Raw genomic sequence first — 23,295 nt, 5'->3', positions numbered from 1 at the left:
CCAATTAACTCCAACTTCACACGAGTAAAGGAAACAGCAGCACAGCCAGGTAACCAGCTCTTTGTAAGTTTTTTTATTTTTGTTTAATTATCACCATCTGGAAAATAGGTACAGTGGTTAAGGTAGACTACCCAACTATGGCCCTGCCCAACCACTCCCCCCGATGGTTCTAAATTGGAGGACGGCCCCAAAAAACAAGCAACAGCTGGAGGCTTAACGCCTGGGACCTCGAGGCGTAGAAATCGCTTGCGACATTAGGATATTCTCAGAACTATACTTCCACGAAAACGAGGGCTCAGATTCCTCTGCAGTGGTCCTATGGGAGGCTTTCAAACCCGTACTAAGAGATAGGGCACAAAACGCAATAGCGTATAAAAGGAGAAAAGAGGTTCAGGAGGGTGAAGCCCTGGAAAATCGGTCGGAGAGAGAGACGTAGGCCCGCACAAGGACCAGCACCTCCTACACCAGATATCAGTCACATGCAGGGAGTATCTGGCGCTAGCCCGCCGAGAGGCAAACTCCCTTATCCTCAGTGGCGGCTCGCGGAAGGAGTGCTGTGGGCGGTGGGGGGGTCGGGGTCGGGGTCGGGAGGGGCAGGGTGAGGGGGGAGGGGGTAGCGGACTCGGATGTACGACGGACAGAACTTGCCTTATGCAGAGTTCTTTCCGTTGTTTGTCCGAGTCCACTTCCCCTCACCCTGCCCCTCCCCCGCCCCGCCACACCACCCCGCAGCACTCCCTCGGCGAGCTACCACTGCTTATCCTGGCCACACAGCACGAGACTGGGATAGGGCCGGGAGACTGTTGGAAGTGGCTAGGCAGGAAGGAGAGAGAAACTAGGTGGGTGTCTGCCATACATAAGGAGGATACAATGCTAACAACAGCATAGGATATAGCAGACTCCTGTGTGAGCTATTCTACGGATCTGTATAGAGACAGAACCTTGGCAGGATATCCCCAAATTCAACATTATGTCCGCACAATTGATCTTCCCTCCCTGTCCCCAGAAGACCAGGAGGCCCTTGAAAAACAGCTTACCCTGGAAAAAGTGGTAACAGCAGTAGGTAGACAAAAAACCGGAAAGACCCCAGGGCCCAATGGGATACCAGCGCAATTCTTTATGATGAACTCTAGCCTATTAAGTCTATAACTATTGCAAATGTACCTGAAAGCGCAAGCTTAGGGTATACCCCCACCAGATCTTCGGACAGCCACCATGGAAGTTATTCATAATGCGGGGAAACGGCATATGGCTCTTACCGACCAATATCACTTTTGAACATAGAAACTAAAATCCTGGCCACTATTTTAGCGACAAGATTACTGCCTGTTATCACATCCCTCATCCACGCAGATCAGTCACGATTCAACCAGGAAGATCAATGAGTTTTAAATTGCGTTGGTTCTCGAACTGGCTACATAGGGTTAAAAATAGAACAGACTCACATGCTCTCCTAGCCCTAGACCCCGAAAAGGCGTTTGACGCTATACAGTGTCCGTTCATAGGATTGGCGCTAAAGAGGTTTGGATTTGGTCCAGTGTTTTGGCATGGATTGAATTACTATAGACCGAACCGCGGGCGTGGTGCAGATCAATGGAGCTATGTCGGCGGGGTTCCCATTGGAAAGGGGCGCCAGTGAAGGCTGCCCGCTGTCTCCCCTGATATTTGCGTTAGTATTTGAACTGCTAGCGAGCTTAGTTAGGGCTCACCCAGATGTTATCCGATTTGCTGTAAACAATCATACAAGTCGAGACAAACTGATTTCATTATACGCCAATGACATCCTCCTATATGTCACCAATCCCATTGCTACACTCCCAACTATACTGCACATATTTGAAGAATAAAGAGGGCACGCAGGGTACAAAATCACTGGGATAAATCCACCCACCAGGTTGAACATGAGGGATTTAAATATTTAGGCATTTACATAACTACCAAGGCCTCACTGAGCCTTGCACACTATATCTGGAGGATAACAAGAGAATTCCATGGGGATGTTGAAAGATGGAGACAACTGCCCCAGACATTACGGTAGAGTAACTATGTTCAAAATGATCACTTTCCCAAAATTACTTCACGTTCTCCAAAACACATATGATAAGATACCAGAGGAAATTTTTAAAACAATAGGCACTGAGGTGCGCACACACTATGGGATGGGGGTCAACTAAGGGTTGCACTGCAGACGCTTCAGTGCAACCAATACAATGGCAGGATTTCTCTCCCAGACATATGATCTTACTACCGTGCGGACCACTTAATAGCTATCAATAAATGGGGACATCTCCCGGGGACCACCAGACATATGCATTAGAGAGGAGTCAATTTGAATCACACTCCTACCTTTGTTACATATATGGGGGCAGGGGTCTCAGACAACTCGTACCTGCTACCCAGAGATCGATAGAGGCACGGAAAAAGCCAGAGAGACAAATTAAATTTGATAAGACACTTATAAAGGAAACCCCCATATGGTAAGGCACACCCCTACCTGAACTTGGGAAACTAAAGGGATTTGATGCGTGGGATGCACTTGGAATATATAAACTAGGGGACCTCCTAGAGGAAGGGTCTGTGATTGCCTTAAGCTCCCTACAACAACCAGCTAAGGCAACAACCAGAGGTACAAGTACTTGAACTACAACATGCATGGACGCCCAAGAGGGTTGACACAACCAATATACCTGAATATGCACCACTAAAGGGGAGACCCCTCATGGGAGAAATGTCGGCGAAAGCCATACCGTGGACATATAAAACTCTAATGAATAATATCCTAGATAATTTAAAAGGCCTTAGGACGAAATGGGAAAACACCCTGGGAGACCTAGAGGATGTGGACTGGGAGGCTGCCCTAATGTATCCAAGAGAGGTGGCTATTAAATCAAGAATAAGGTTGATACAATTTAAAATCTTCCATAGGGCCTACTTCGACAGACACCGCCTTCGCAAAATCGGATGGGCGGAATCCCCAGTGTCTGCGATGTGGTAGAGAAATAGGGACATACATTCACACTCCCACATACAATCATACTGGGCCAAGATATTTGAGAAACTTATGAGGCGTATCGGGACACAGTTACTATGGGATGCCAATTAAGCCCTATTGGGTATAGCCTAAGATGTGGACATACCCAGACATACCCTTAAGCTATGTAACCTAGGATTCGTGGTAGCCAAAACGGACATAACAAAATACTGGGGTGCCCCAAACATTCCAAAGGTGACTGAATGGACCTTTATAGGGGGGGCAGAAAAGGTCACATATAAAGCAAGAGAGTGCCCAAAGAAATTCTCCAAGATCTGGGGCCCCTCTGGGGAGTGAGTCAGGTGAACCTCAACCGTCATTAGGAGAGTAATCGAAGGGGAAGGGGAGCGCCCACTCACTTGAATCTATTGTGAAGACACATACAATACAGTAGAACAGTCATACGTTCGCTATGCGAACATTAAACTGTAATTGTGCTGCTCATAATTTGACTCTGTGTACTGGTTATTCTATGATGCCTCTCGTTTGCAGTGTAAATGTATGCATTTGTAAAAATGTATCAATAAAAATATGCCCCCCCAAAAAATTATCACCATCGGGTGTGCACATGAGACCAACACGTTTCAGCCATAGCCTTCAACAGGGTCATAGAGTTATAGAGGGCGAACAGGATTTTTAAAGAGACCAACCATTTAAATCACCACCATTAAAACAATACATAGACTGCTGTATATTCAACTCAATGACACATCTCTTCCACCATGTTGCATTCCAGTACATATATATCTTTACTATTTCTTTAATTTTTCTTATATTAATTCCCACTTTCTTCATATTTGTATGTATAACACTAAAAGTAACTCACATTTTTTTATTATATGAATCTATTTCAATTATGTTAGAAACATCTCTGACAGATCTAGGCGAAGTGCCCTAAATCATTGTTTCACTTATTTCTATTTAACGTTTGAATTTTCTTGTAAAGTGCCTTTTGTTAATTTCTCAGGCTACTTATTTACTAGTTAGTGTCAAAAAAAGAAATTATAAAAAAAAGGTGAAGCGATATGAACCCACAAAGAAAAGGACAATAAAGAAATTTGAAAAAGACTATACACATTCTTTCAATGTATTTTCTTTCTCTCCCATTATAGTCAAATATTCAATTATGAAATATCCACTAATTGTAAACCAAGACACTCATCGTATTTAGAAAAGATTTATACAGTACAAAGATCAAATAACGTATCCTTGATTTTCAAGTACATGTTAGTTGCAAACAATAATCTCTTACGGTACTTGCAAAAATTGCGTACAGTACTTCAAGTGTACTGACCCTGTGCAAATGTTTTATACAGTACTGTATTTAAAGTGCCTACTCGTTGTAAACCAAGTTTCTCTCATTTCTGTGCAAAGAATTGCATAGAGTACTCTATTCTAAAATTGGTCATTGAGTCATACAAGACTAAATTCAAGTAATCTACTCTTGATGTTAAAGTGCATATTAACTGTAAAAATAATCTCTTGTGATTCGTTCAAAATGTTTCATGCAGTACTTCAAATAAATTGATCTTATGTTAAAAAAGTTTTACACAGTATTATATTTAAATAACTTACTAGAGATATTATTAACAATAAAGTGCCTACACATCGTAAACAAAGTTTTTCTCTCATCATGTGCCAAGAATTGCATACAGTCCTGTATTAAAAAATGAGGGAGATAAGAGAAGGGGGAGAGAAGGAGGCGAGGAATGTTTTGTGAGAAAGGACAAAGAGGGGAGGAAAGGGAGGAAAAGGAGGTGGAGAAAAAGCTGTGAAAGGATCGAGGGGGCCAGGGTCGTGCACCTAAGAGGACTTCCAAAACGGACCAGTGAGCAAACGATATGTCTAAGAGTATTCCTATTCAGAATCAGTTCTACAGACATTTACAAATGATAGTCATTCCAAATACATGCTTCCATAGAGCACAAGTGCAAAAAAAGGAGGCAATATAATTATCCATGTATATTCCTGTTGTCAGTTTATCCATTAATATATTGCCTCCACATTTCCTGCACTTGACCGTATTTTCTAATTGGAATAAATATCATTAATTAATTAATTACTTTTGTGTATTCATCAGATAAAATCAATGATATATTAGATTGCACGGTTTAGTATTCCCGTTTTCTCTGAAGTTGAATATATAATTCAGCATCAGTATTCAGCCCATGGAGAATTTCAGTACCTATTAATAATATCTTTTTAGATGCTTCTCGGCGTAGTTCTAATTCCTGGTTGCCTCCTCAAGGTCGTTCCATAACATGTTTGATGTCATAGTACCTCATGTTTACTGATCTCCAATTGTGTATTCTTTCCCACATGTTTTTGGCCATGAGATATTGGAAGTCTTGTTTTTTTATAGCTCTCATGTGTTGCAAAATACGGAGCCTCAATTTGTTGATGGTGCTGCCCATGTATTTTATTCCACAACTGCATTCCAGGACATACACTACTGATTCTGTTTCACATGTGAGTCTCTCCTGTATTTTCTTCTTCTTTCCATATACAGTCTCATATTCTGTTTTGACCATATTTGCAGGCTTTCCATTTAGGACATTTGAAAAAGCATTTCTTTTTAGTTCGGGAGCCAATTACTCATATTGCATTGCGCACCGATTGGTTTCATGCAGCTGCACGTTAGAAGGCCTCCTAAAGATGGATCTTTTCTATAAGTAATATTAGTTGAATTGGAGAGTTTGTCGCTCAGATCCTCATCCAATTGTAACATTTTCCAATTATACTTTAGCAAATTCCTTACTTCTCCACTTGATGTGTTATAATCTGATATGTATCTGATAAGTCTGATCATTTGAGTTGTATTCTTTGATTCCTCATCTTTGTCTTTAGTTCTTCAATTTTTCAATCTAGCTCTTCTCAGGGCATCATTCAAAATCTTTTCCGAATATCCTTACATTCGGATCTCTTTCAAGCATCTCATTGGCTTGTTCTTTAAAATCTGATTTCTCTGAACAATGTCTCACTCTCAGGTATTCCCCATAGGGGACACTCCATTTTAATGACAGGGGATGCCCACTATTAACATGAACTATACTGTTGGTACTTGCAGGTTTCCTATACAATTTGGTGCAGATATTCTCTCCCTCAATGTAAACTTGGATATCTAAGAAACTGATTTCCTTATCATGAATGTCAAAAGTCAATTGCAAATATGCACACACACAAACACACAATATTTAATGGCTAAACCCACGTTTTGGGGGGGGGGCTGCATTGGTGGGTTTGGGCAACCCTGTTATGCACATCAGTTTGTTTATCGCACTGTAATGAAGCACTTAATGCACCAGTTTTCCGGCGAATGGGCATTTTTCTGCCACGAGAGAGCAGATTATATATATGACCAAGGGCCAGGAGGCCTGAAATGCGTCATGAAGGAGCACTGCACTTTAACTTAAATAAATTGAAATAATTTATGGCACCAGCTCAAGAGGTTGTCCGTCAAGGGTGTGTGATATATACAAAAAAGAAGGAGAGAACTCTGGGTAGGTCTCAGTTTAGGTGGAAAGCAGCTCCTGTTAGAGCACTCTCAACACCAGCGACACTCTAGATCTGCTCACCTCAAATGTCTGTTTTTCTATCAAAGTTTGTATGCATAGGATTAGCACAGTGCTATCCACGCCGAGATAGAAAACGACAAAGTCTTTTGCCATTTAAACAGCAAAGTCTTTAAGCATAGGACTAGTACAGTGCAGTCCTTGCCGAGCTGTAAAATAACAAAAGCCATTTATCACTCCAGGCCCAATATTACAGCTTTGAATTGGTAAAATACCAACTCAAGCCAACCTGAAATGAGTAAAGGCAACCCCTGACACTTAAAAACTTTGATAGAAAAACAGACATTTGAGGTGAGCAGATCTAGAGTGTCGCTGGTGTTGAGAGTGCTCTAACAGGAGCTGCTTTCCACCTAAACTGAGACCTACCCAGAGTTCTCTCCTTTTTTGCATAATGTATGCGTCACTCTATGCCTGAAAGGGTTTTGTTTTGACTTAATACTGGGTGCTCCCTTGTGTCTGGACAAAGCTTTACCTCTCTGAAGAGCTCTAATTAGAGCGAAACACTGTGTCTGGGGTTGCTTTTACTCATTTCAGGTTGGCTTGAGTTGGTATTTTACCAATTCAAAGCTGTAATATTGTGCCTGGAGTGATAAATGGCTTTTGTTATTTTACAGCTCGGCAAGGACTGCACTGTACTAGTCCTATGCTTAAAGACTTTGCTGTTTAAATGGCAAAAGACTTTGTCGTTTTCTATCTCGGCGTGGATAGCACTGTGCTAATCCTATGCTTAAAAACTTTGATAGAAAAACAGACATTTGAGGTGAGCAGATCTAGAGTGTCGCTGGTGTTGAGAGTGCTCGAACAGGAGCTGCTTTCCACCTAAACTGAGACCTACCCAGAGTTCTCTCCTTCTTTTTTGCATAATTTATGCGTCACTCTATGCCTGAAAGGGTTTTGTTTTGATATATATATATATATATATATATATATATACACACACACCTCCTCCTCCAAAAGGATTCGAAGACACAGGACACAACCGGGCTTCATTAGGAATTTTATTTGGAAATTTGCATGACCGGTTTCGGCGACTGCCTTTATCAAATGCTGCTTTTCCCAAACTGTGTCTTCCCTGCTCGTCGATCTTTAAAGCAGGCTCCTCCTTCCCCGATGATGGTAACCTCACCTGCGCATCGTTACCTTTGCCTGCATAGTATTAGGAACTACCAGTCCCATGGTGCTGCAGGGCCAGTCCTTTTGTGCAGTACTGGGGAAAAACACACACAAAGTTGAAGATTTCAACTACTGTCCCGTACTTTCATCCACCAGCCTCCGTGTGTTTAAAAGATTTTCGAGTTACAGGTACAGTGACGGTGACTCCTTTCAGAAGGCCTGCTGGAAACAAGCCTAAAGGAAAATGACTCGGAGGCTGCGGTGGCGGGTCAAAGGAATGTTCGTTTTCACGATAAATCCACAAAGTTCCCATGAATCCTTGACCGCTAATGTGAAAGGGTCCTGTGCAACGCCGTGGGCAGCGCGTTGAAATAAACACACACCTCCTCCTAAAAAAGGATTCGAAGACACAGGACACAACCGGGCTTCATTAGGAATTTTATTTGGAAATTTGCATGACCGGTTTCGGCGACTGCCTTTATCAAATGCTGCTTTTCCCAAACTGTGTCTTGCCTGCTCGTCGATCTTTAAAGCAGGCTCCTCCTTCCCCGATGATGGTAACCTCACCTGCGCATCGTTACCTTTGCCTGCATAGTATTAGGAACTACCAGTCCCATGGTGCTGCAGGGCCAGTCCTTTTGCGCAGTACTGGGGAAAAACACACACAAAGTTGAAGATTTCAACTACTGTCCCGTACTTTCATCCACCAGCCTCCGTGTGTTTAAAAGATTTTCGAGTCACAGGTACAGTGACGGTGACTCCTTTCAGAAGGCCTGCTGGAAACAAGCCTAAAGGAAAATGACTCAGAGGCTGCGGTGGCGGGTCAAAGGAATGTTCGTTTTCACGATAAATCCACAAAGTTCCCATGAATCCTTGACCGCTAATGTGAAAGGGTCCTGTGCAACGCCTTGGGCAGCGTGTTGAAATAAACACACACCTCCTCCTCCAAAAGGATTAGAAGACACAGGACACAACCGGGCTTCATTAGGAATTTTATTTGGAAATTTGCATGACCGGTTTCGGCGACTGCCTTTATCAAATGCTGCTTTTCCCAAACTGTGTCTTGCCTGCTCGTCGATCTTTAAAGCAGGCTCCTCCTTCCCCGATGATGGTAACCTCACCTGCGCATCGTTACCTTTGCCTGCATAGTATTAGGAACTACCAGTCCCATGGTGCTGCAGGGCCAGTCCTTTTGCGCAGTACTGGGGAAAAACACACACAAAGTTGAAGATTTCAACTACTGTCCCGTACTTTCATCCACCAGCCTTCGTGTGTTTAAAAGATTTTCGAGTCACAGGTACAGTGACGGTGACTCCTTTCAGAAGGCCTGCTGGAAACAAGCCTAAAGGAAAATGACTCAGAGGCTGCGGTGGCGGGTCAAAGGAATGTTCGTTTTCACGATAAATCCACAAAGTTCCCATGAATCCTTGACCGCTAATGTGAAAGGGTCCTGTGCAACGCCGTGGGCAGCGCGTTGAAATAAACACACACCTCCTCCTCCAAAAGGATTAGAAGACACAGGACACAACCGGGCTTCATTAGGAATTTTATTTGGAAATTTGCATGACCGGTTTCGGCGACTGCCTTTATCAAATGCTGCTTTTCCCAAACTGTGTCTTGCCTGCTCGTCGATCTTTAAAGCAGGCTCCTCCTTCCCCGATGATGGTAACCTCACCTGCGCATCGTTACCTTTGCCTGCATAGTATTAGGAACTACCAGTCCCATGGTGCTGCAGGGCCAGTCCTTTTGCGCAGTACTGGGGAAAAACACACACAAAGTTGAAGATTTCAACATATATATATGCCGCACGCCTCCTCTCTTCCCAGAAAAGACAGAAGGGAGGTTTTATTAGACCCTCAACGCACCAGACGCGTTTCGGCAGTCGCCTTCCTCGATGGTACGAGGGCGCGCCAGAAACAGCCATGCTTTATGTTTATGTGTGACCACATTTCCTGTTAGCAACATAAACAAAGGACCAATTCCTAAATAGTACTGGCTGCGCCATATTTGAACATTGAAATCCACATCAAATGAATAAAATGAAGTGACTGAAATGGGAACACATGATAAATAATTATTACGATAAATAATTATCTCAGGATTAAGCAAACAATACATACATGTATAAATTCACATTCCCTAATTAATAATATATTCACACTCATCATATTAAGCCCTAAATGGGCAAGTGGTTCCGCATATCGATGTTGTTACATGAAAATGCCTAAGCATATCCGTATCACCCATATTGCTCTGAATGGGCACAAGCACTAATACCTCATTAATATGGGTGGTCCTTTCACCCAAAAGTGCAAATCATTGATTATAAATATAAACAATATAATCAATTAAACATACTAGAGACAAGGGAACATGGTGCAGAAGGGATTTCAAATTCATCCCATGCTCTTAATCAAACATGGGAAAATCAATTTAATGGCCAAGGCATAGCAATACCAATATTCTCATTTCTATATACATCACTATATACATTCTATTTACAACAGTCATATTTTCAGCAGTCAAACCCTCTAAGACAGAATTACCAATCAAATTACATCTCTGCTTCATGGGATACATTATTCTAATGTCACTTGATCTACGGGGAGAGAGCCCTCTACCCCAAATATACTGTCAACTCTTCATTACTATTGAGGCTCCCGGGGGGTCTTGGTACCTAGATCTGTAATGTACCTCAACTCTAGTCTTCTTAACCTCATTATTCTGTCCCCCCCCTCTCAGATTCACTGGGACATGGTCATTTGCAAAAAAGTTTAATAAATCGCTGTTACTATTGTGGTGTGCTTGGAAATGCCTAGCAACGGGATATGTCACATCCCGATTTTTCATTGCCCCTGTATGTTCTAATATACGAACTTTGGTTTGGTGAATCGTACTCCCGATATATCTTAGTCCAGATGGACATATCAGACAATATACAGTATACGGTGTACTGCAGGTTAGGAACTTCTTTATCCACCTTGTTGACTCTGTCCCTGCTACTTTGTACGATAAGATTTTCTTACTGCTTTTACAGGCTTTGCATCTCCAACAGGGATAAAACCCTTGGGGTGCTTCACAAAACGGTTTGGGAACTGCTCGTACAAAGTGACTTCTAGTTAAGGTGTCCCTCAGGGCTCTTGCTCTTCTAAAAGTCAACATGGGACATGTGGGTATATCCTCCCAAAGATGGGATCCATCTGTAATAAATTCCAATTTTTCTTCAGGACTGTTCCTAACATCCCTGCCCCACTAGAGAAGGTTGTTATCATTCTAAAATGGTCTTTCTTTTCCACACCATTCTTTTGTTTTAAAAGTTCTTGTGTAGGCTTACCCTGCACTCTAGAGAGGAAATCCCTTAAGGATTGTTCCCCATACCCCCGTGCCTAGAACCTCCTCAAGCTGGCCTTTGCACATGCATTAAAGTCCTCATCGGTAGTACAATTTCTTTTGAAACTGATTAATTCCCCATAGAGGATACTCTGGATCAATTTGGGAGGGTGACTGCTGGAAAATTGTAAGATAGAGTTCCCTGCTGTTGGCTTCCGATACAACCGTGTATTGATTTTACCATCTACAACGAAAACCTCCAAATCAAGAAAATTCACACTTTTTGTACTTATTTCTGCTGTGAATCGCAAATTATTCTCATTAGCATTCAAGACATTTGTATACATAGCTGCTGACTCCTCCAATCCCCTCCATATTAGGAAGAGATCATCTATGTATCTGTACCAGGCCACTATCTTCTCGGTCCACTCCCCATTGGCAGCAACCCAGGCCACCCGCTCCTCCCACCAGCCCACCAACCCACGAAAAGATTCGCGTAGCTGGGGGCGAAGCAGGTGCCCATGGCCGTGCCAGTCAGTTGTTTATAGTGCTGGTCCTGATATAGAAAGATGTTATTTTCCAAACAAAAAGGTAAAAATTCTAGCAACATGCAATTGTGTTCCGTGAACTTCACAGAATGTGTGTCCAAGAAGGATTTAACAGCTCTTATGCCATCGGAATGGACTATATTGGTGTACAGGCTGGCTATATCCATAACCAACATGCAATCACCATCCCACCAATCTATTTGCTCAACATGTCCCAAAAAGTCCTTCGTATCTCCTATGTAACTACGTAAGGTTTTTACAAAATCAGAAAGAAAAAAGTCAAAATATACAGACAGATGTTCTAATAAACTTCAGTGCGCACTAACAATTAGTCTTCCAGGAGGTTTAATACTGTCTTTGTGCACTTTCGGCAGGTGATAAAAACTGGGAGTCATTGGATTTAAACACCTAAAATACAGATACTCCTTAGATTCTGTGAAAATTAATTGGGGGGCACTACCAACCAGAATATAAGATCCTTAAGTATTGCCCGGCGGTGTCGCCTCTTGAACCCACAAAGACGTTAAACTATTGAAGAGGCAGGCGCTGGAAACTGGAAGGCAGGAAACAAGGTTTTTATTTTCTCCGGAGGAGAACACAACGAAACGGACAGAAGGTATCGTTCTGAGGTGCTCTAACTGCATCCCTGAGGCCTGGCCTCTTATACACATGTTTATCTGTTTATTGCATGTAACACATTCTCGTCGATACTTTGATGTACGGAAAGACATCCTCAGAATCCCCCCCCCCTTTCCCAGCCCGTTCCCACGCAAGGTTACAGTGGAAGTCCCCGCCCCGTTCACAACAGGTGATGATCATCGCGCAGCTGGATATTCCGCCGATTCACGGAGTGTGTGGGGTTTGATCGGGTCTCGTAGGGCGGGGGGCTTTGATCAACCCGGGGATCCCTTGCTGGGGGGGAACTTTCTATTGTACGGGGAGGGGCAAGGAACAGTATCGGCAGAGCTGGGTGTCGGCCTGGGAACGAGGAAGACGAACGGGCACACGGGGAAAAGGGGTTTGCATCAAAGGGCCGGGAATCATAAATGGGAAGAAGGGAGGTGTCGCGCTGGGAACAGGACGAGGGCCTGGGGCAGAGCAGCGCTGAAGAGGGGTTTTATGATTCGCGGCAGGTGCAGGCAGGGGGGTTGTCAGTATGCGGGGGGATGCCGGCGAAGCTAGGAGTGGGAGAGAGGCGCGCTGGCTCTCGGCGGGAGCAGGGAAGCCATGGTGTTCAAAATGGCGGCTGTTTTACGCGCACAAAAAGGTTAAGGAGAGCAAGAGGGCGCCGATAATGTTGACGGTCTCAGTCCAACTTTCAACAGTCCCCCCTTTTCAACATATCTAGCCACCTTGCTTTACTCAATGTCAATTTTCATCAAATTCCTAACTTCGGTATCATACAATGCTCTCATATGTTCGCTTCCAACGTCCACAGTTTTGGGAAAAATACAACTCGCACATAAAGAACACATAGGTGGCAAACATTGAATTCCTAAGCATAGGCCACATATTATAACTACGGGAATCAGGATAATGGTGAGCAGTCTCCAGCCCCAGCTTTTGACGGTGTCCCAGAACCAACCACCAAGCGACCATTCTTCTTGCTCTTGGTGAACTTCCGAAGAGAGTCTGTGAAGATGTTCGATGGCTTTGTACACTGAAGGTGAGTTGTCCGGTATGTATGTACAACAGCTGGACCCAATAATGCGGCATGCTCCTCCACGGTCCGCCAGAACCACATCTAGAACGAGGCGGTTCTGAAGAGCCACCAAACGGACCGCTTGGAGCTCGGCAGTGTTGTTGGCAAAGATGCCCGCTGTGATGTTCATGGTTGTCTCGACTGCCTGAGTCAAATGTCGGATGGCACGGCTGTTTGCCATCGGGCCCCAGAGGGGGACGAGTCCTTTCATAGCATCGAGGAACTGCGCCCCGGTTGAGTCGGCTTGCTCAACGTCTTTGGCTCGTTTTTGCCTGTGGTGATTCGCTGGGGCCACATAAGTTGGAGGAAGGACGAAGGAGATGTAAAGCGGCAGGCGCTGCGACCCACCAGCTGTGTCCCAAGTCCTTCTACACACATGTGGCCTGTGACGTTGATGACCGTCAGGGCCACAGTCAGAGTGGCAGCCGTTCGTTTCCGCAGATAGGAGAAGGTGGGTCTGGTTGGATTGTTGAACACCTGCATTTCGATTCGTTCTTTAGCCGGGATGTCCATTTGGTTCGAGTCGCTGGGGGTCAGCGGGCAGAAGTGTGTCTTTGTCTTGTTTCGCCCGGCCCCATGAGAAGAATGTGCTGCAGTCCTGCTGGAGGTGGCATTGCCCATATAGCTCTCTTGCAGGAGGATCAGCCAGGCAAGGCAGGAGCCGTGGACAGAGAAGGGTGAAGGGATGAATGGTATTGAATGTCCAGTGGCATGGGGTAGCAACCCACAGATCCAGCAGTTGGTGGTATTGGTGGCAAGATTGTGCTGGTGAAGTAGCTGCACGAAAGAGTTGTTCCAAAACTCCTTTCGCCTCTCTCTTAGTTGAGGAGAGAGCGAAATTAGATAATGTTCCTTCATGGTGGTAGGCTGAGCAGTGGTTAGGAATGTTTCGTGAGCAGGTGCGTGTTCTTCCATAATCCAGAGCGTAGTCATGAGGAGAAAACAGAGGAGGATTACGATGAAGAGTGCAATTGTCTTTGAGCTATGGAGTCTGTCTATTCTCGGATTTCTGTAGTGGGTATTTCCTGCTGTCTCCGTCGGTTTCTTATTTGGCGCTTCCATCATCTTCTTATCTGGCGCTTCCATCATCTTCGTCTTCAAGGTGCTCGGTAGTGGGCAGGACCACAGACTTAGTTTTAGCTTCTCTCCGGGTAACCCTTGGTAGTTTGGGTCACCGTTCTGAGATCCTTTAACCTAATCCGTGGCCTACTTAGCCGAAGCTCCCTCCTTTCGACGCAGGAAATACCCTTCTCGAGATGGCACAGTGGGGTCAGGATGTTTTGAAAGTTCAAGTGTCTCAGTATCAGGGTAGCAGTTCAACGATGGTCGGTCCTGGTTCAGGAGCTCTTCTTGGGTGTTGACGGTGTCTGTCGTGGCCAGGGCTGGAGAGACCTTTTTGCAGTGATGAGCGTGCAGCCAGTGTTTCTTCCCCTCCACTCGAAGTGCGGTCCGATTGGTGATCAGCACTTGCCAGGGGCCCGTCCACCGGGGTTCCAAACTCTTTGATCGCTGAAAATTTCGGATCAGCACGAAGTCCCCCGGCTGGATGGCGTGACCCGGACCCCTGGAAGCATCGGGGATGGCCTGCTGCACCTGCTGATGAAGGACAGACAAAGTTTCAGTCAATTTGTACAGATAATCAGACATTAGGACATCCGGAACGTCATGAATGGAAGTTGGTTTCGGGGCAGACCAGACGCTCATGGGTCGACCGAAGACAACTTCATAAGGGGTTAAGTGATGTCGGGTGGGGGTAGAGCGCATCGATAGCAATGCCAATGGGAGGGCGTCTGGCCATTTCAGGCCCGTCGTAGCCACTATTTTGGCCAGTTTAAGCTTTAGTGTGGCATTGTGCCGTTCGACAAGCCCAGCAGATTGAGGGTGGAAGACTGCGTGGAATTTCTGTTTAATACCCAGCCCATTTAGGATGAGCTGGATAACTTTGGCTACAAAGTGGGGGCCATTATCACTCCATAAAACACGACAGAGGCCATAACGGGGGAAAAACTCCTTTAACAGAACCTTTGCAGTGGCCATAGCGGTGTTGTCACGGGTTGGATATGCTTCCACCCACTTGCTAAATGCGCACACCACGACGAGTACATATTTCAGGCCTTGGCATCTGTCTAGCTGGATGTAGTCCATCTGCAGGACTTCAAATGGGTGGTTTGGGACCCCAAATCCCCCCCGGGGTACTACAGTTCCTTTCCCGGGGTTGTGTTGCAGGCATATTAAGCATTGTTGGACCAGGCGTTTGGCGGAATCTGGGATCTTGTCATTGTGCCAAACCCTGGAGACAAGTTCGATCATGGGGGCTGATCCTATGTGGGCAGGGGAGTGTGCCATGGTTAATATGGGAATCAAGTACGAATCAGGTAGCAACCATCTGTTCGTGTCTTTTGTCCGCCAGCAGCCTTCATCGTCTTTCAATCCCACCCGTGTCCATTCAGTCAATTCGTGTTGTGTGCTAGCCGTTTGTATGTCTCTAATTGTGTCCTTGGCGTCAGTCCAGTTTTCTGCTTGTGACCTGGTCACGTACACATGTGTTGTCGTTCTATTTTCAGCTGTCGTTCGGGCGGTGATGTCGGCTAGTGCATTTCCCTGTCCAATAATGTCTGTCACTTTCTTGTGTGCCTGGCATTTGATAACGGCAAGTTTGTTGGGGAGGAGGACAGCTTCGATTAAGGCGGAGACTAAATCCCCGTGCAAAATGGGTGTGCCGTGTGAGGTCAAGTATCCTCTCTCCCTCCAGAGGAGCCCAAAATGGTGAACCACCCCGAAGGCATACTGGCTGTCAGTGTAAATGTTCGCTGTGGTTCCTGTTGCCAGGATGCAGGCTCGCGTCAAAGCAATCAGTTCCGCTGCCTGGGCAGATCGCTGGGTGATGCGGGCTGTTTCTACTACAGTTCGAGCCGTGGTGACTGCATAGGCAGCGGAAGTGGTACCATCGGAGAGTTTGATGCAAGAACCGTCCACCCACAACTCCCCGTCGGGGTCAGGGAAAGCTGTGTCTCTGAGATCGACCCTACTCCTGGTCTGTTCGTCCGTAAGAGTCACGCAGTCATGTACGGGGTGCACATTGGGATCGTTCTCTGGCAAGGGTAACAGAGTTGCTGGGTTCAGTGTGGTGCATCTTTTCAGGGTGATATGGGGGGCAAGCAAGGTCAGTTCGTATCCAGTCAGTCGTGCACTCGTCAGATGTTGTGTCTTGGTTTGGTTCAGGAGGGTGTCGACTGCATGGGGTACCAGTACCGTGAGGGAATTCGAGAGTACAATCCCCTCACTCTGTCGGATAGAGACTGCAGCAGCAGCTACAGCTCGAAGGCAGGCAGGCAAGGCTCTGGCGACAGGGTCAAGAGTGGCAGAGAAGTAAGCGCACGGTCGTTGCTTAGGGCCGATGGCCTGGGTCAGGACAGATAAAGCGCACCCCTCCCTTTCGTGAGTGTAAAGGGAGAAGGGCTTTCTGTAATCAGGGGTACCCAGGACAGGGGCTGAGCAAAGGGCATCTCGCAGTTCTGTGAAGGAAGTTTGACACTCAGGAGTCCAAGGGAGTGGGAAAGGGACGTCTTTGTTTAGCAGAGAAAGCAGTGGTTTTACAACGAGGCTGAAGTTTGGTAACCATTGTCGGCAGAAGGAGGTGAGGCCTAATAGGGAGCGAACCTGCTTCTGGGTTTTAGGGACAGGGGTATCTAGAATGGTTTGGATCCGATCAGGGGTGAGTTTTCTTCCATCTTTGGACAAAAGGTGGCCTAGGTAAGTGACCTGGGGTAGGCAGAATTGCAACTTCTTCTTGGAGACCTTGTGGCCATTTTCCGCAAGGAAGTGCAAGAGTTGAATGGTGGCGGTAACCGCTAGAGGGGTGGTGTCGGCTGCCAAAAGGATGTCATCGACATATTGTACCAACACCACCCCGTCGGGTAACTGGACTTGGTCTAGTTGTCTTTTGAGGGCCTGGCTGTAGATGCTAGGGCTTTCCGTGTAGCCTTGAGGCGCTCGGCAAAACCTATATGAGCAGGCTTTTAGGGTAAAGCCGAAGAGATATCGGCTGTCTGGGTGGATGGGGATGGAGAAGAATGCGTTCTTGAGGTCGATGACGGAAAAGGTGGTGGCAGTGGATGGAATCAAGGTCAGGATGGTGGTGATGTCTGAGACCACAGGGTACTGGGGTACCACCACTTTGTTGATCTCTCGGAGGTCGATGATGAAACGGTATGCTCTCTCATCTCCCTCTCCCTGCTTCTTGATAATGGGCAAGATAGGGCTGTTGCAAACGTTGCTAACCACTTCCTCTACCACTCCTGCGTCTATCAGTGACTGGATAATCATTACCAATGCCTTCTCGCCCTCTGGCGATATCCGATATTGTGGGAGTTTTGGGAGTGTTGCGTCTGGTCGGACAGTAATGTGCACTGGGTCAATTAACATACGCCCTACGTCCGAATCCGCTTTGGCCCACAGATACGGAGGTAGAGTGTCAAGCAGGGACGCGTCAACGTCGGTGATGGAAAACATGTGTCGGGGGGAACAATGTCTAAGCAGAACGGGGTTGTCGTAAAGAAACACTCGAACTCCATCTTGAGAACACCTAATCGTCGCTCGGAAGTGTTTCAGTAAGTCAAGTCCCATAATGGCGTCAGGGCTATTGGAGGAAAGCAAGAACGTGGTGTCGGTGGTGTTGTTTTCTACGTCAAAGAGAATCGGGGCAGACAAAGGGTTGGTGGAGGGCGTTCCATCGAAACCTGTCGATGTTATGAGTGAGCCAGACAAGGGTGCCCTTGGAATCAGTCGTTTAGATAACGCACTACGTGTTGCGCCAGTGTCTACCAGAAATGGAGACTTGGTACCCAGGACCTTAGCAGTGACATAAGGGCCCTGCTGGTCAACATAGAGCTCGACTGGATCCCTCCCTCGCCCTTGGCTGTCCTATGCGAAGGTGTGAGTGTCGTCATAGTCAGATTGTTGATATTGGTTCTGCCTGGGTCGGTCGAACGTATTTGGTCTGTTTGATCTGTCATTAGTTGCGTCATTTGGGGGCCCTCGTTGTTGTCCCTTAGGTCTCGGTCCGTTTGCTACATCCCTGGGGTCTTTGTTTCTGATCATTTCCAGAAGAACTGGGCACTGGGATTTCCAATGGCCAGTCCCTTTGCAGAAAGCGCACTGGTCTTCTCTAAGGTCTGTGCGTCCACTGTAGGAAGTCAGAGTGCGGTCCTGGGGAAATGTAGTCTTAGGGACGTTTGTCTGGTAGTTTCCCCGGTATTGGTCTCGTCCTATAGTCACCCCTTGCAGTTTGGCAATCATCACCCTCTCCTTTAAGTCCTTCTTCTTTTTCTCTGTCGCCCTATCGTTTTTATTTTTCTGATGTTCATAATATTGGGCCATTTGGAGAATCGCTGTAGGTTTGGAGGCTGCCCAACTACTCTCGCTGGCCTGTAGTTTCTGGGAGATTTCCGATGATAGGCCCTTAACATAATTCTGGACAAACAGATGGTGTCCGGTTGCAGTGGTCATGTCCTGGCCGCTGTAATCGGAGAACACCGTTTCAAACCGGGAGAAGTATTCCGATACATCCTCCTGGGGTTTTTGGCGACAGGCTGTTACTATCGACCAGTCCACTTTCTTTTCTGGGATTAGGGTTTTTAATTTCTCTACGATTTTATCTGGGAGGTCTAGAATGGATTTCAACGGCTTTTGTCCTGGTCCCCGTTGTTTGTCCAGGTCATCGAGTTGTGACCAGGTATGTCCAAACAGCTCAAGGTGGTCGACTTTCCGGATTTGCTTCCACACATCAGCTGGTAGACATAACCCGAAGAACAAGTCGATGTCAGCCAGGGTCATGATCGTTGAACCCAGGGCTGTACCCAATTCAGTATAGAAGGCAGTGGGGTTTTTACGTAGGTCGGGTAGAGATTTCCGGAATGTCAGTATCTCTTGCCGGTCCCATGGCTGGTAGACCCAGTTGTATACTACCCTTCCCTTCGCATCTTGGTTGTTTGCATCATCGTGAGTCCCTGTACCCCGAGGAGGAACCCAGTAAGGGGCAGCCTCACGTATCGGCATCATGGTGTTAGATTGCTCGGTTGGTGGTTCGGTCACTACGGGGGCTGCGGATTTAGCTCCCGGCTTTCGTTCAGTGAGGTGGCGGAAAACCTCAAGCGTACGCGTAAGGAGGTCCGACACATCACACTCGCCCTCATCCCCGATATCGACCTTCCGGTACAGAGTCCTTAGGCTCTCGGGACCTTTGTCTCGATATCGGTCCTCGTATGCATTCAAGACATGATAACACAGTCGTACGGTAAAATGTCGTCTGTGACTCCCTGTATACGAGCTGAACATATCTGTGATGTACTCTTCATCATCCTTCCTTTCTACCAGTGTCCTTGCTATTTTGTCGATCCCCGCTCGCTCATCTTTGTCTAGTCTGTTTGTTCTTGCAGGGCCAGCCCCTCGAGTCTCATGGTCGTCTAACGTTGTTGTTGATGCGGGTTTTAATACAAGGGGTTCGGCTGGCACAGAGGCCATTGGGGCCGACGCTGTGGCGGTACCTTCGTTTGTACCTGGGGGTGGCGCGTGCTGCGCCACGGGTTGAGAAGGGGCATATGGAGGGGGCATGTAGATGATAGGAGGACCTAACAGCAGGTCCTCATTGGCTTGTCGTTTCGAGGGTAAATCAGGGTAGAGCATGGAGGGGGTTCTAACCGGACACTGGCTTGGCGTTTCCATTTCTAGTTTCTGTTTAGCTTTCTCTCTTTCCTTTATCTCTTTTTCTAGTTTCTGAGCAGCTAGGTGGGCTGCTTTTCGCAGCTCTTTTTCCAACCTACTCTCAGTTTTCTTTTTACGTTGTTCAGTTTCTTTTCGCCACATGCCGAAGCTGTCAAGCATAGTAGGTGTTGTCTTGTTTTTACCCAGGGCAGTTTCTAGCGTTTTTATTTTATCATCATCGAAGGATCCTATCAGGGGCCATTGACTTTCTTGACCCTTTTTTGTATATTTATGCCATAGTTTACTATAGGCTATAGCGGTCAATCCATGCTTCATGAACATGTCCTTATTAGGGGTGCCTTCCAGTGGGGCTGGATGGTCCATCTCTAATAGGCGGTCCGGGCTAAACAGGCTACTAATCAGTGGGGAGAAGACAGACATGACGGCTCGTAACGAGGGACTAAAAAGTCAGCACTGCCTATCTTATCACTAGGTGCAAAGACTGGACAGAATATTTCTATTCTACGTTGTTTGCAGGCAGTGAATACCTCATGGATCAAAAATAACAAAAGACCAATAAATAACAATGGGGAGAATGAGCAGGTCCGCAAAGATCTGCGTTACCTACCCTTTTCACTATCTGCAAAAAGGGTGGTCTCTTCCCTGTTTGCAGACAGGGAATCTCCAGGAAACAATAGTTTTGCGAACAACAGTTCAGTTTCAAGTGATTATTGAGTGGGGGAGAAAAAATAAGCACGGCTGCTGCCCTACCTATCCTCCACTGCTTGCAAAGAGAGAGCCCGTTGTTTCTCCGTTTGCAGACAGTGAATCTCCAAATAAATAAAAAGAGCAATACTAGTATTTTTAAACAAACAAGCAATCAAGCAATTATTTCGCGACTTGTCGTGGTTACACGACCTTACCCGGACCGCATGGACAGTTTCCTGTCTTCCGAATCCAGCGCCCGATCGTCCTCTCTTCTTCGTTATCCTCGCGGCACTCCTGATGGTTCCCAGTCAGGACCGTAGATCACTCGAGAGAGGTCTGTTCGGAACCAGTGAAGTTCGGATGATCGGCTGTCAGACGAGGGTCTATCGGACAGACGCGTTCCCGATCGTTGCAGTCGTTCACTTTGTCGTCAGGACCTCTCCCACTGGATCCATGGGTCGCTGATGGGCCCCACGCTTGGGACGCCAATTGTGAAAATTAATTGGGGGGCACTACCAACCAGAATATAAGATCCTTAAGTATTGCCCGGCGGTGTCGCCTCTTGAACCCACAAAGACGTTAAACTATTGAAGAGGCAGGCGCTGGAAACTGGAAGGCAGGAAACAAGGTTTTTATTTTCTCCGGAGGAGAACACAACGAAACGGACAGAAGGTATCGTTCTGAGGTGCTCTAACTGCATCCCTGAGGCCTGGCCTCTTATACACATGTTTATCTGTTTATTGCATGTAACACATTCTCGTCGATACTTTGATGTACGGAAAGACATCCTCAGAATCCCCCCCCCCTTTCCCAGCCCGTTCCCACGCAAGGTTACAGTGGAAGTCCCCGCCCCGTTCACAACAGGTGATGATCATCGCGCAGCTGGATATTCCGCCGATTCACGGAGTGTGTGGGGTTTGATCGGGTCTCGTAGGGCGGGGGGCTTTGATCAACCCGGGGATCCCTTGCTGGGGGGGAACTTTCTATTGTACGGGGAGGGGCAAGGAACAGTATCGGCAGAGCTGGGTGTCGGCCTGGGAACGAGGAAGACGAACGGGCACACGGGGAAAAGGGGTTTGCATCAAAGGGCCGGGAATCATAAATGGGAAGAAGGGAGGTGTCGCGCTGGGAACAGGACGAGGGCCTGGGGCAGAGCAGCGCTGAAGAGGGGTTTTATGATTCGCGGCAGGTGCAGGCAGGGGGGTTGTCAGTATGCGGGGGGATGCCGGCGAAGCTAGGAGTGGGAGAGAGGCGCGCTGGCTCTCGGCGGGAGCAGGGAAGCCATGGTGTTCAAAATGGCGGCTGTTTTACGCGCACAAAAAGGTTAAGGAGAGCAAGAGGGCGCCGATAATGTTGACGGTCTCAGTCCAACTTTCAACAATTCCACCAGGCCCTTGTCATACCATTTTCTTAACAATTGATGACACTCCGTGATGCTCTCAAGATCGACTTTCTTCTCAATCTTCTCATAACAGTGGGGGTCCGATAGTTTTTGTAGTGCTTCCTCATTATAGGCTTCATAAGTTTGGAGCACCGCGTTCCCCCCCTTATCAGAAGGTTTCACTATAATACTGGTGTCTCTTTTGATATTTTCTATAGCCTTCAGTTGTTCCTGTGTCAAATTTGATTTCTTATTAATTGGTCTTGTTCTCAGTTTCAACAGTTCTTTTGACACTGTGTCTACAAATACATCGATATTGTCGCTGGGCATCTGAGGTATGAAAGTCGAAGTCAGCCTAAAAGGACTATCGCCACCAACTTGATCTATTCCAGTGATGGCCGGAATACCACTTCCACTCAAATTCTCACTTTCCATCCCTAGATCTTTAAGGGCCTGTAATGCTGGTAGGTCACATCCTACCAAAATATCCGTGTCCACCTCTGTGTATATTCTAGATGTTTCTGGGGACAAAACAAAAGTCCTAATTTTAACACATGTTCTTAATTTTCAGTGAGCATTTTCGGGGTCATATTTATAATAGTCAGATTATTTTCAGGATGCATGGGATGAATTTGAAATCCCTTCTGCACCTTGTTCCCTTGTCTCTAGCATGCTTAATTGATTATATTGTTTATATTTATAATCGATGATTTGCACTTTTGGGTGAAAGGACCACACATATTAATGAGGTATTAGCATTTGTGCCTATCAGGGCAATTTGGGTGATACAGATATGCTTAGGCATTTTCATGTGACAACGTCGATATGCGGAACCACTTGCCCATTTAGGGCTTAATGTGATGACTGTAAATATTTATTAATTAGGGAATGTGAATATATACATGTATGTATTGTTTGCTTAATCCTGAGATAATTAATTATCGTAATAATTATTTATCATGTTTCCATATTTCATTCACTTAATTTTATTAATTTGATGTGGATTTCGATGGTCAAATATGGCACTACCAGTACTATTTAGGAATTGGTCCTTGGTTTATGTTGCTAACAGGAAATGTGGTCACACATAAACATAAAACATGGCCGTTTCTGGCGCGCCCTCGTACCATCGAGGAAGGCGACTACCGAAACGCTTCTGGTGTGTTGAGGGCCTAATAAAACCTATTGACTCTCCCCAGCGAATGCTG

General features: G+C 46.2%; 1 protein-coding gene across 5 annotated transcripts in view; it reads right to left on the bottom strand.

The window, feature by feature from the left end:
• Positions 1-23,295, bottom strand: part of PTGR2 (prostaglandin reductase 2) — a 471,690-nt gene that overhangs the window by 274,022 nt on the left and 174,373 nt on the right. For 2 of the 5 annotated variants that reach the window (XM_078659672.1, XM_078659671.1), the window contains exon 3: positions 4,991-5,059. The exons of the other annotated variants lie outside the window; for them this stretch is intronic. In XM_078659672.1, coding sequence (XP_078515798.1) covers positions 4,991-5,059 — 69 coding nt within the window. The remainder of the gene's footprint in view (positions 1-4,990; positions 5,060-23,295) is intronic. 5 annotated transcript variants of the gene reach the window in all.

The sequence above is a fragment of the Lissotriton helveticus genome, chromosome 9 (assembly GCF_964261635.1).
Source record: "Lissotriton helveticus chromosome 9, aLisHel1.1, whole genome shotgun sequence".
NCBI classification, from domain to species: Eukaryota; Metazoa; Chordata; class Amphibia; order Caudata; family Salamandridae; genus Lissotriton; species Lissotriton helveticus.
Note: the sequence above shows the minus strand (reverse complement) of the source record. Positions and strands in the feature narration are given on the sequence as shown.